The following is a 13,819-nucleotide window of genomic DNA, read 5'->3' as shown; positions in this document are numbered from 1 at the left end:
ATGCAAAGTGTTATAAAGTCTTCCAAAGAAGAGGGAATATCACGATAAGGGAGTTCATCTTTTATGCGTTCATGCAGACCCCTCCTAAAGGCTGCCTTGAGGAAGACTGCCATCCCAACTGGTCTCTAGTGCCAAGGTGCGAAACTCAATGGCAAATTGTGCCACAGTTCTATTGCCCTGGTGGAGATCGTGGAGAGAAAATTCTGCAGCATAAGTACGGCCAGAAGTCCCAAAGACAGAAGTGCAGAAATTAACGCATCAGCGTCGTTCAGGAGTGGAGCGCTCTGTTCCAAAAGGGGAGAGACCCAGGCTAGGGCCCTGTCTTTCAGTAAGGAAATGATAAAGGTGACCCTTGACTGGTGAGACTGAAAGGTGTGAGGATCATTGCGGAAGTGCAGCCTGCATTGGTTAATAAAACCCCTGCAATCAGTAGTACCTTCATACTTGTCAGGCAATGGTATTCGGGGGATACTATCAGAAGCAGAGGAAGAAGCCGCAGTACCAGGAGCAGAGACTGGCGGTACAACAACAGAAGCGGTATTCTTCGCTGTAACAAGTAAAGAAAGTTTGAGCATTTATAGCCTCTAGCTTGGAATCCATATTCTGCAACTGTGTGGTATGGGTTCCCAACATCTGTCCCTGAAGATAAACCGCTCGTGCCACCTCATCTGGCTCTATGGCCCAAGTATAATGTTATGCTCGTGGGATACTCCACTATCAGACCGAACTTGTCCAGTAGTCTTCTTATCCCGGCATCGAGCCGGAATGATAGGGAATATCCCAGAGCAGAGAGAGTTCATAAGCTAAGCAGCACTCACCACAGGTAGGATAGTCTTCAGCGGCAACGGTGAAGTAGTTCAAAGGTAAACCACTTGAATGGTCAGGCAGGCAGGGTTTGGCAACAGAGAGGCAATCCAGAACAATAGAGGTTAATTAAGCAGAGAAGTCAGACAAGCAGAGTTCAGCAGAAGTATATCAATCCAGCATAGAAAGCCAAATTGGTACTCACATTTGGCCCAAGTACACTTATGTACTAGTAGGTGCAGGCTGGTAGCTTGAGGTGTACCAGCTAACCCTCTCCAGGCATAGATACATCAGTGCAGAGGAATCCTGCCACAATCACTGCTGGTGGATAGTCGGTAGCGGTGGGTAAGACTGCTATAGAAGGTAATGGACCAAAGCTTGTATAAAACAAGTTTAGTTTTTTAAAACAAATATTAAAAACATTGACAAGCAATGTTTACAATGCAACGCGTTTCATCAGGCATGCCTTGTTTAAGCACTTTAGGTCTAGAATCGGACGAAACGTGCCCACCTTCTTTGGGACCACAAAAAGGTTTGAATAGTACCCTAGACCTCTCTCTGCTAGAGGTACCGGTACAATTACTCCTAGAGATGAGAAATCCCTCACACACTCTAGAAAGGCATCTCGTTTCTCTGGTCTTGATAATAGATTTGACAAGAGGAATCTGCCCCTTGGAGGATGAGTTTTGAAACCTATCCTGTAACCTTGGGTAATAACCTCCAGAACCCAAGGATCCAGCACGTCTCTCATCCAAGCCCCCGCTAAAAAGCTAAAAAAGAGTCTGCCCCTACGAGATCCAGAGACGGATCGGGGGCCGCCCCTTCATGCTGATTTTGTCTCGGCGGGCTTCTTGTTCTGCTTGGTTTAATTCCAAGACTGAGATGGCTTCAAAGATCCCTTGGACTGCTTGGGCTTCGCGTCAGGCTGCTTTCGTTGGGACTTGAACGAACGAAAGGGACAAAAATTAGGACCCTTAGGCTTGTTCTTCTTATCCTGCGGTAGAAAGCATTTTTTCCCCACGTGACCGTGGAAATGATAGTCCAAGCCTGGACCAAAAAGAACCTTTCCCTTAAAAGGAACGGAAACTAATCTAGATTTTGACGTCATGTCAGCAGACCACGACTTCGACCACAAAAGCCTGATGTCTTAGCATTCAAACGAATAATCTGTATATTTGCATCACAGATAAATGAATTAGCTACCCTCAGGGCCTTAATTCTTTCCTGTATCTCATGGAGGGGTGTCTCTACCTCGATCATCTCTTACAGAGTCACACCAATAGGTATAGGCTCCTGCCACTGCAGCGACCACCGCTGCAGGCTAAAATACGAACCCCATGTGCTGAATCATCTTTCTTAACAGGGTCTCTAATTTCTTATCCATGGGTTCCTTAAACGACAAACTATCCTCGAGCGGGATAGTGGTGCGCTTAGGGAGCGCGGAGATAGCTCCATCCACCTTAGGGACAAATCCCCACAATTCTAGCTGAGAATCAGGAACCGGGAACAATTTCTGAAACGAAGAAGGGGAGAAAGAGGAACCAAGTCTCTCCCATTCATTCTTTATAATATTCGCCATCTTTACGGGAACCGGGAAAGTTTGGGGTACCACCCTGTCCTCATAAACTTTATCAAGCTTCGGAATAGAAGGTTGCTCCGGTAACTTCGGTTCCGGAACCTCTAAAGTAGCCAACACCTACTTTAAAAAAAAAAAAAAAAAGCATAAGTGCTCCATCCTAACCCTAAAGTCTGGTTCCTCCACAGCCGGAGCTTTAGAGGCCACAGATTCCGACCCAGAGAAAGAGTCCTCCGAAGTATCGGCGTCCTCTGCATCAGCGGATAATCTAGTCTCAGATACCTCCAACTGAGTAGATGACCCCTGGGAAGGATAGCAATTTTTAACCTTTCGCTTGCGCTTAGCAGGGCGAGGTAAAGCACTGAAGGCCGCAGACACTGCCGTTTGCAACTGATCTGCAAAATCTGGCGGCCACAGGGCCCCTCCCGCAGGAGGATTAGTAGTGCACTGTGAAGCTGCATGTGTAAAAGGAGATGATTGTAGGGAACACACCTCGCGGGACGGAGACCCCTCAGAGGTACTAAACATGTTGTTCTTTTTAGATATCACTATTTTATCAAGGCATGTGGAACACAGTTAAGCAGTCGGATGTACCGAAGGCTCCTCACAATAAACACAGGCATTAGATTTAGGCAAAGAGGGAGTACCCTCTAACGCATCCGAGTCCTCCATAGCTTGCGTCTTAATAGAAAAATATAAATGGCATCTTTATACTTCCAATGGCTGGGGCACTCGCCACCTCCTATGACCCAGGCCCACAAAGAAACCGCTTTCGTCTCCTGTAACAGACGGTCAGGAAGCTACGCCAAACTAAACAGGCTGCGCAGTAATCAAAATGAAAAAAAAACCTGACGGTTCACAGGTTGCCAGAGCCACATCTCACATATGTTGCAGCAAAAAAAAACATAATAAAGTAATCATGTATACATCCCTCCCCCCTGTTCAATAATCACCTTCCGGAGATATTAACCCTTGATTCTATACAGATAAAAGGAGTCACACTGTGACCCTGTCTTCTTGCGTTATTATTACAGGTATAAAAAATGAAACAATCTTACCAGAATCTACGCCGTGAAACAGGAACACAGCCTCTCAAGTTTGACAGTGTTGTAGCATCGCTCCTGACATGGACTTGAGTGATAGAAAGCAGGCAGTGAAACTCGTCAACACTGATTGCTTAAGGAGCTAATAATATGAGTCTGGATGGTTTCGCAGAAAGACTCTCCCTGCGTCTCCAGACCCTAACATTCGTCAATGCTCTCACTGAGAGGCTGACAAAACTACTTAAAACTCCAGTCCCATTCCGGAGAATACTACCCTCCATAAGACACTTCCCGAATCTTCCAACACTTCTCTGCCATCCTCCTGTGACGAAAGGCAAAGAATGACTGGGGATGAGGGGAGAGTGAGAGAGGTATTTAAACCTTTGGCTGGGGTGTCTGCCTCCTCCTGGTGGCCAGGTTTTGTATTTCCCACAAGAAATGAATGAAGCCGTGGACTCTCTTCGTATTAAGATGGAAATAAATCAATCTGCTTAAAAATAAATATGTAAATAGGAACATAAAACGCCAAATGTTTCCTTTTATTATTCAGTTAGCATACATTTTTAATCAACTTTCCAATTTATTTTTATCAGTTTTTCTTCATTCTCTTAGTATTCTTTTATTCAAGGAGCAGCAATGCACTAATGGGAGCTACATGAATGCACCAGTTAACCAATGACAAAAGGCATATATGTGCTGCCACCAATCAGCAGCTATCTTCCAGCTACTGAGTTTACCTAGGTATGCTTTTCAACAAAGGATACTAAGCAAACAAAGCAAATTTAGATAATAGAAGTACATTGGAAAGTTGTTTTAAAATGGCATGCTCTCACTGAATTATGAAAGAAAAATTAGGGGTTGCATGTCCCTTTTAACGTTAAATATGCTTTTATGAAGTCTCTAAGGCTTTTTTTTTTTTTTTTAATATAGCAAGACCATCCATCATTACAACAGAAATACAGTACAAAATATTACAATAAATGTGCACCTCAAACTGGAACATTAAACATCACACATGGGAAAAATACCAGGGCAAAGCAGAAAGTCCCATACTCTGTGAAATATAGTCTGTAAGATTAGAGCATTATAAACCTAAATGTATATTACAAGTTCCCTATGGACCTGTTAATCTGTCTGTTTAAATAAACTCTTAAAATTAAAGGGACATAATACCAAGTTTTGAAGCACTTGAAACTGATGAAGCAAAGCTGTAAAAAGCTGACTAGAAAATATCACCTGAACATCTCTATGTAAAAAAAGGAAGATATTTTACCTCAAATTTCCTAAGTACTCACACCCCACTGTAGAGAGACTTTAAGCGGCCAGTCAGGATGTTTGTCCCAGGACAAGCTAGGTAGTGTGCATCTGTCATGTGCAGGCACAGTCATGTTATTTTTCCTAATTATCCAACTACCCCCTATTCATCTTCCTCATCCAACTACCACCCTATTTCCCTACTCCCACTTGCCTCAAAGTTTCTTTTAAAGCTAGTACATGCACGCCTATCCCATTTCCTTACATTACACTCCCTCCTTGACCCACTGCAATCTGGATTTTGCCCCCATCACTCCACAGAGTCCGCAATCGTTAAGGTTACCAATGACCTACTTAGAGCAAAGTCTACTTCTCTCTGCTTATACTCCTTGATCTGTCTGAAGCCTTTGATACTTTTGACCACCCTCTTTTGATCCAAACTCTCCAATCCTTCGGCATTTATGACACAGCCCTATCGTTGTTCTCTTCCTACCTGTTTAACCGTACCTCTAGTGTAGCCTTCTCTGGGACTTCCACTTTCTTTTCGGGTACCGCAGGGCTCTGTCCTCTGTCCCCTTCTCTTCACAATCTACACGTCTGCTCCAGACCTATCTCCTTCCTTGCTAACCTGTGTCACTAACTGTCTTCCTCACATCTCATCATGGATGTCCTCTCACTACTTTAAGCTAAATCTCTTAAAAACTGAACCCCTTATTTCCACCCCCCCATCTCTCTGTCGACAACTCCATCATTACCCCAACCCCGCATGCCCAATGTCTTGAGGTCACACTTGACTTAGATCTTTCTTTAACGCCTCACTTTCAGGCCTTGGTTAAATCCTGCCGCTTCCAAAACTGAACCCCTTATTTCCCCCCTTCTTCTAAAATCTCCACCCCCCATCTTTGTATAACTGTCGACAACTCCATCATTACCCCTACCCCGCATGCCCGATGTCTTGGGGTCGCACTTGACTCAGATCTATCTTTCACTCCTCACTTTCAGGCCTTGGTTAAATCTTGCCGCTTCCACCTTAAAAATATCTCTAAAATTAGACATTTCCTTACATAAGACATAACTAAGATTTTAATTCTCTCTCTCTCTTTCTTTTTTTTCTCTTTTTCTTTTTTTTTCTCTTTTTCTTCTCTTTTTTTTTTTTCTCTTCTTTTTTTTTCTTCTTTTTTTTCTTCTTTTTTTTTCTCCTTTTTGTTTTCTCTTTTTCTTTTTGTTTTCTCTTTTTCTTTTTGTTTTCTCTTTTTCTTTTTGTTTTCTCTTTTTCTTTTTCTCTCTCTCTCTCTCTCTCTCTCTCTCTCTCTCTCTCTCTCTCTCTCTCTCTCTCTCTCTCTCTCTCTCTCTCTCTCTCTCTCTTCACCCTAGCTGCCGCCTAGCTCCTTTACAATCCATAATGAAAGCCTCTGCCTGGTTTATCTTCCTTACACGTCGCTCTTCATCTGCTGCACCTCTCTGCTAATCCCTTCACTGGCTTTCTCTTTCCTCAAGGATTAAACACAAAAGTCTGACTCTGGCATACAAAGCCCTCAACTATACCTCTCCCCCCCACCCCTCCTATATCTCAAAACTTGTCTCCAGATACTTTCCCTCCTGTCCCCTTTGCTCTGCTCACGACCTCCTACTCTCGACCTCCTACTCTCCTCCTCTCTTGTTACCTCCTCACAGGATTTCAGGACTTCTCTAGACTGGCTCCCATCTTGTGGAACTCTCTGCCTCGCTCCACAAGAGTGCTCCCTAAAGACTCTAATGTTCAGGGATGCATAAAACCTACACTAACCTTTCCTAATACCAGTCCCTCTCCTCCATTGCATGTAAGCCTAAGAGCCCAATAGTTTGCAGATCACCTTTATAAGAGCAGACTACAACAGTGTGATTCGGCAGGGCCCTCTACCCATTTGATCCCTATAAATGCTACCTTGTATACCACCTATGTTTATAGCGATGTGGAATCTGTTGGCGCTCTACAAATAACCGATAATAATAATATTCAGATCACAGCAAAGGCGCAAAGCATTACCTCAGCACTGCTAGGCGATTGTTTGTTTTTTGTTTGTTTTTCAACTTGTACCTGAACAGCAGCTGAAGTATAACTGTTTACACAGTACTTACTCAGGTGAGCTGAGGAAATTTTGAGGTAAAATATTTTCCTTTTTTACATAGTAATACTCAGGTGATATTTTCTTGTCCGCTTTTTACAATTATGCTGCATCACTTTTAAGTGATTTAGCATATGAGTATTCTGTCCATTTAAACAAGATTATAAATTATTCCAAACAACGATCAATGGTGTTAGAACTCTTATTGTACTAAATAGATTAAACCGTCTAAAGGGATCCCAGCAACCTCCATAACATTTCAGACCTCTCAGGTCCAATTTTTTTTATTAAGTTCAAAATATTCCAGTAGTTCAATATCAGGGTGTGGTATCTCCCCTAACAAGACTGACGGTTAATTTTGTATTTGTACTGTTTAATGTTTGTATTTTTTCAATGTTATATTTTTTAATAAAATTGGAATAAAAAAAAAATGATTTTAGTAAATCGATCTGTTAGGCTAAAGCTAGGCTACAGCCCTGATATTGATCCTTTTAAAGGGACATTCTACTCCAAAATTTTTGTTTAAAAGGAACCTCAACTCATAGCAAAATAGCGCTCTGACGTGGGCTGTCTGAGGGGCTCAGTGCGGCGAACATTACAGACAAATAAAAGGAACTTCCAGCATGAAGTATTTTATTCTTCATCACTGAAAGTCCTCTTTATATGTTCTACTTTTAAATCCTAGCGTTTCACGATAGGATTTACCATCACTTTAAATATTCTGGTGTATGTTTTACTAGTCCAGAATATGTATTGATGGGTTTATCTTGTATTGCCATTGTCTGGGTTCTTTTGGGAGTTTGGTAACCCAGGCTACATTTAGCCGCCAGTCAGCAAGTGCTACCCATGTGCTTAACCAAAAATGGGCCGGCTCATAAGCTGTTTTTTTAAATAAAGATAATAAGAGAACAAAGAAAATTTGATAATAGGAGTAAATTAGAAAGTTGCGTAAAATTGCATGCTCTATCTGAATCGTGAAAGAAAAAATGTGGGTTTCATATCCCTTTAACTGAATAGTTGATCTATGATTGCATTACTTGCATGCACTTGTTTACCTACTATACGTCTATGTTTTATTATTAGTTAGTTCTTTGTGGGCCAAAGGGTACTAAGTGTTACATAAGTAGATAAGTTAGATTAATATATTGAAATGTGTTAATGCTTCTTAAAGGGACCTAAACCCCAATATGTTATTTTTATTATTTAGGTAGAGCATGTGCTTTTAAACAAGTTTCCAATTTACTTTTATTATCCATTTTTCTTCATTCTCTTGGTATACTTTTTTGAAGGATCAGAATTACACCACAGGGAGCTATCTGAACATATTAGATGAGCCAATAACAAGAGGCATATATATCTACTACTATCAGAAGGTAGCTCCCAGTAGTGCATTGCTGCTCCTCAGCCTACCTAGGTATGCTTTTCAACCAAAAAAATACAAGGAGCATAATGCAAATTAGTTTCTAGAAGTAAATTGGAAACATTTTTTAAATTGAATGCTCTGAATATTAAGTTTTTCATTTTGACTTTGGTCCCTTTAAGGTGCACTTTGACAAAACACAGATTAGGTTACCGTGCCAAGTAATCAAATCACTCCCAGATGCTCAAAACTTGTAAAGCTATTTCTTTATTTTATTTATTATAAACTGAAAAATTTCCAAATTATGTTTTGTAGGTTGTTGTGCCGCCTCTACCTGGTAAAGCTATTTTTAGACAGCTTCCATTCAGAGGAGACGAAGGAATATTTGATGATTCCTTCATAGAGGAAAGGAAGCAAGGGCTTGAACAATTTATAAACAAGTAAGTGTGCTCTCTTGTATAATTTCCTTGTTTTATTTTTTTCAATACTATTGTTTTCTAAACTGCATTTAGAAGCTTAAGGATTTATTTTTTTAAAGAAACTATATATGTAGATTTGTAAGTCATATCAATATTTTCACTCTTCTGTTGGTTTAGATGTTCTGCCATCGCATATTTAATTTTCTACAGATGTCAAATACCTTATTTTTGGCATATAATTCATACCAAATTGAGATTTTAAAGCTTGTGTGTTGTCCATCCAACATAGTGTTAAAACATGGAATTTTAAATATCTATGGTGAAAGTCTTATACCCATGTGTTAACACTAATCTCTCTAAATGTGAACTGATCAGCATGAGTGCATAGGGTTAGGGCATGCGCTCAATAGACTGAGCCAAAACTGATAAATTAAATAAAAAAGGAGTGAGAATATCAAGTACAGTATGTAAAAAGACAAATTTATTCAGCTCAAATGAGACTAAATATGGTGTGAATAGATAAATAATATGAATAAGTTTGCTGTAAAAATACACAAGATGCCGGCATCAGAAAATATAATACATACATGTATATAAAAACAAATCATTTAAAATATATTAGCAATCTAAAAAACAATAAAAGTATTTCTAGTTCGTTGAAAACCGCAAAATAATATATATGCAAAATTACTAAATGTAAAAAATAGTGCTTGTTAAACACATAGTGTGTAAGCACGTTATGTCAGTTTAGTAGATGTGATTAGGATATCTTTAGTCCAATCTTATAGTGAAATCCTTGGCAATCCTTGATAATTCTTAAAGAATGGCGATAGGAATTTATTTCAAATGCATTTGTTTTTACTGTGCATTGCTGTAAGGTACCTTGTAGATTGTGAGCAACCGTACATCTGTAAAGGCTGAGACTTCTTAGTCACATAACTACTAATTGTCCAATCCATATTGCTCAATCACGGGAGGTTATTTTCTTTCAAAGTGGTCTTGTTAGATACAGTGTGTAAATAAAAATAGTGGGTACAGCGCCAAAAGAGGCTAAGGGATAAATATAAACACTAAAAGTGGTACAAAAATAGGATTTAATTGGGAAAAGGGATGTTCTATCCCTAAAAAAACATATAAGCACTAAACTTGTGCAATAAGGAACTAGACATATAAAAACTAGACAATAAAAAAACTTGCAAAAACAGCTTGCAATGGAGACCAAATAAAATCAGAATATGTAGCTAACAATAGATCCAGAGATCCATAAGGGCTAAGTATAACTTAGACAATAAGAGTGTATAAATATAACCTTGACAGTAGGTGAGTGCACAGTTCAAACTAACATACACATAATATAAACAAAAATGACATAGCGATTGATGATGAACGTTTGCAGTAAAGTGTACCCATGCACTGCAGTGCAAAAAAGAAAAGGCACAAAACAGGTGAAAAAATGTGTAAAAAAAAAAAGTGTATATGAATGGGGTGAAAAGTCACAATGAAGAAATCAAATGTCACAGTGAAAAAATACAATGAAAAAATCACTCCCCCCAAAAAAATGCTGTTCAACAAATGTTAGTGAAGAACCAAAAAAAGAATTGTTAATCCAAAAAATAGTCACCAAAAACAAATCCAAATCACACTAAAAACCTTGGGTCCTGGTAGGGGAAACTTCCAGGTGAATCCTGACGGCTGTCAGCTGCTCCTATGGTGTCCTTGTTGCGTACCTGCAACCAAAGTTCACAACATAGCGTACCAAATTTTAAAAAACAATATGGGCTTTAAAATAATGCTTACCAATGGGTCTACGCGTTTCGGTCCTCAGTGGACCTTTATCAAGACTGATACACTGGTAAGCTGAATGGCCTTAAATAGCATTGTCAATTTGAAAACCGGATGTGACTAAAAATTCAACATCCGGTTTTTAACTGTTATAAAATTATACATACATTTAATACAAAAATGTTTTGTCTTATATTTATCTTATAATTTGATTCTTAGCTTAGGTTGAATGTATATGATTGAAGATCGCTACTATAATGTATAACTGTTTATCAGACTTGATTGACAGGAATAAACCTTCACTTCCGGTTTTACGGAACAGACCAAATGGCGTTTAACGATCAATAGTTATTTCCTTTTTCCTGATCATTTGAATGGTCGTGACATCAAGATCTGTGTCTTATCAATGGTCTATATAAATGATGACAATTATGACTTATGACTCTATTGATATGATACCCAAAAGCGTTACGTCACATCCGGTTCACGGAACTGACAAACATGGGTATTTAGATGATAATGTCATCTATATGTGTGTCCAAACGATCTCAGAGAGGGCAATCTGTCATGAGGGAATTTATGTAAAGCAATTCTTTGTGAGGACACCAATAATATTTTATTACGATAATCCGACGATTTCATTGGTCGTGACGTAACAACCCAATCTCGGCCTTCTTATTGGTAAAGAAGAGGAGGTGTGTGAGGGATAGCTATCCTTATTGGTTGCCCTATGTTAAAATACAAGATAGATGAAGCTTAAATGACACGTAACAGTTTAAAATCCAAAATGTTCCGTTATCCAGAAGGAGTTGTTTGATATACTTATTTCTCCTTCTTCATTGTATATATATGTGACTATGGACTAGTAAGTGGAGTTGAGAAATGTTAGGTCTTTAAACAGGGGCGTTTTAAATTCCCTATGCAGACCAGTAGCATAAATGGGAAAATATGAGAGAATAAGATGTGTAATTGAATTTGTGATTGAAATTATTAATAATACGAGAGAGTAGAATGTACAGTGGCATTCATAATAAACCAATAACAGTCTTATGCCTACTAAAGGATCTGAATCTAAACAAAACCCAAGTCTATGTGTCGCATTTGGACATATATATATATATATATATATATATATATATATATATATATATATACACACACATCATATGTTTGTGAGCAATAGAATGTCGTAAAGAAAGAGGAGAATTTTCTCTCACATAAGTTCTTACAGAGCATATACAGAGGGCGTAATTAACATCAATAGTAATGTATAATAGTCTTACTAAAGGATTATAATTCAAGCGGAACCCAGATCTATGGGTCGCATTTGAGCAGATTTGTAAACAATTGCATTTGAGCATATTTATACACATATCAGATGTGTGTGAACAATTGCATGTCATAACAAGAGGAAAGTTGGCTCTCACATGAGTTATTACAGAACACATAGAGCTTGGAAGGTGATAATATAGAGAAAAGTCTCTATTACATCCAACAAAGAGGTGTTTGCACCTAAATATGGGTATATGGATTTTTAGAGAGAGGAGATAGGTCTCCACCAACATCATAGTAATTACCCTAATAATTGATGGGTGGGGAACTAGAAAGGCAATGGCAGAGCAGATAGACATTAACTTATGTAATAGCTGAGCAAGGAAAGTATATAAATGTCTGTTACAAACTAAAGGGATGAGTCTTCAAACACCTGTTAAAAAATGACAACATTATTGGAGATAAACTCCCTAACCAACCCAAATTAGTCTATAGAAAAACAGGAAATCTCAAAAACAAACTAGCGCCAAGTCTATCAAGGAAGAAGAAGAAAACAAACACACATGATGTACTAGGGAAACCAGTCAAGGGATTCTATCCGTGCCCCACCTGCAAAGCATGCAGAAGAGGGATTAAGACTAAAAAATTTAAATCTAACCAGACTGGAGAAGAATTCATCATTAAAGATCTGATCAGATGCCAAAATACAGGGATCATCTACCTTATGGAATGCTCATCTGGTCTCCAATATATCGGTCAGACCTCAAGAAGCCTTAGAGACAGGCTCAGAGAGCATATACTGTTGATCAAGAAACAGAATAAAGATACAATACTATATAAGCACTTTGCCACAAAACATAATGGCAGAATACAAGACATGAAATTTATGGGTATACAAAAAGTCATCAGGAACTGGAGAGGGGGTGATTTCGAAAAGAGCCTTCTCAAAGCTGAATCTAAATGGATCGTTCTATTAGATTGCTTACATCCGAAAGGTCTAAACAGAGAGGATCTCACCCACCTCTTCAATTTATGAATATACATCTGTTAATGTCATCATGACATACAACAAATTTTTTCTCTAAGACTCTCCACCCACCGGACTCACCTACAGCCCCCAGGTTATCAAAAAAATGGTTTATGTAAGGCCTTGACTCTAGATCCTATACAAGTCCTATACTAATCCCACTGAATTATCCCTTCATAGTTCTGATTCACATGTAGTGCAGAACACTCACTATACCATCCCCTCACCCTGACTAGACAATCCGCATATCGTAACGGGTAACACACCTCTAAAGATAATCTACACATCCAGTAGCGATGGGACCAAGGACTGTAGTCAACCGTTGCTGTCTACTCCAGTAGTTCATCCATTTCTGCTCACCACCTCTCTTAAATGTGGTTTTTCATGATCATTATAATTTCTCTACCTAACAAATGAGGTTCAAGGCTAGGTCCTAATAGCTTATATAGAGCCTGAATATACATTAATATCTAATAGTGGATCCCATACAATTATAAGGCTATGGGTCCAAGTGACCAGTGTATTATGTCTCTATGTTTGAAGACTCATCCCTTTAGTTTGTAACATAGACATTTATATACGTTCCTTGCTCAGCTATTACATAAGTTAATGTCTATCTGCTCTGCCATTGCCTTTCTATTTCCCCACCCATCTATTATTAGGGTAGTTACTATGATGTTGGTGGAGACCTATCTCCTCTCTCTAAAAATCCATATAGCCATATTTAGGTGCAAACACCTCTTTGTTGGATGTAATAGAGACTTTTCTCTATATTATCACATTCCAAGCTCTATGTGTTCTGTAATAACTCATGTGAGAGCCAACTTTCCTCTTGTATTGACATGCAATTGTTCACACACATCTAATATGTGTACAAATATGCTCAAATGCAATTGTTTACAAATCTGCTCAAATGCGACCCATAGATCTGGGTTCCGCTTGAATTATAATCCATTAGTAGTCATAAGACTATTATACATTCTATTGATGTTAATTACGCCCTCTGTATATGCTCTGTAAGAACTTATGTGAGAGAAAATTCTCCTCTTTCTTCACGACATTCTATTGCTCACAAACATATGATGTGTGTGTATATATATGTCCAAATGCGACACATAGACTTGGGTTTTGTTTAGATTCAGATCCTTTAGTAGTCATAAGACTGTTATTGATTGTT

At 38.9% G+C, this 13,819-nt stretch overlaps 1 protein-coding gene across 1 annotated transcript in view; it reads left to right on the top strand.

The window, feature by feature from the left end:
- The window catches only part of SNX3 (sorting nexin 3), a 184,372-nt gene that overhangs the window by 103,800 nt on the left and 66,753 nt on the right, over positions 1–13,819 (top strand). The window contains exon 3 of the mRNA XM_053710608.1: positions 8,458–8,582. Coding sequence (XP_053566583.1) covers positions 8,458–8,582 — 125 coding nt within the window. The remainder of the gene's footprint in view (positions 1–8,457; positions 8,583–13,819) is intronic.

The sequence above is a fragment of the Bombina bombina genome, chromosome 4, assembly GCF_027579735.1.
Source record: "Bombina bombina isolate aBomBom1 chromosome 4, aBomBom1.pri, whole genome shotgun sequence".
Taxonomy (NCBI): Eukaryota; Metazoa; Chordata; class Amphibia; order Anura; family Bombinatoridae; genus Bombina; species Bombina bombina.
This window is presented reverse-complemented; position numbering and strand designations above follow the sequence as displayed.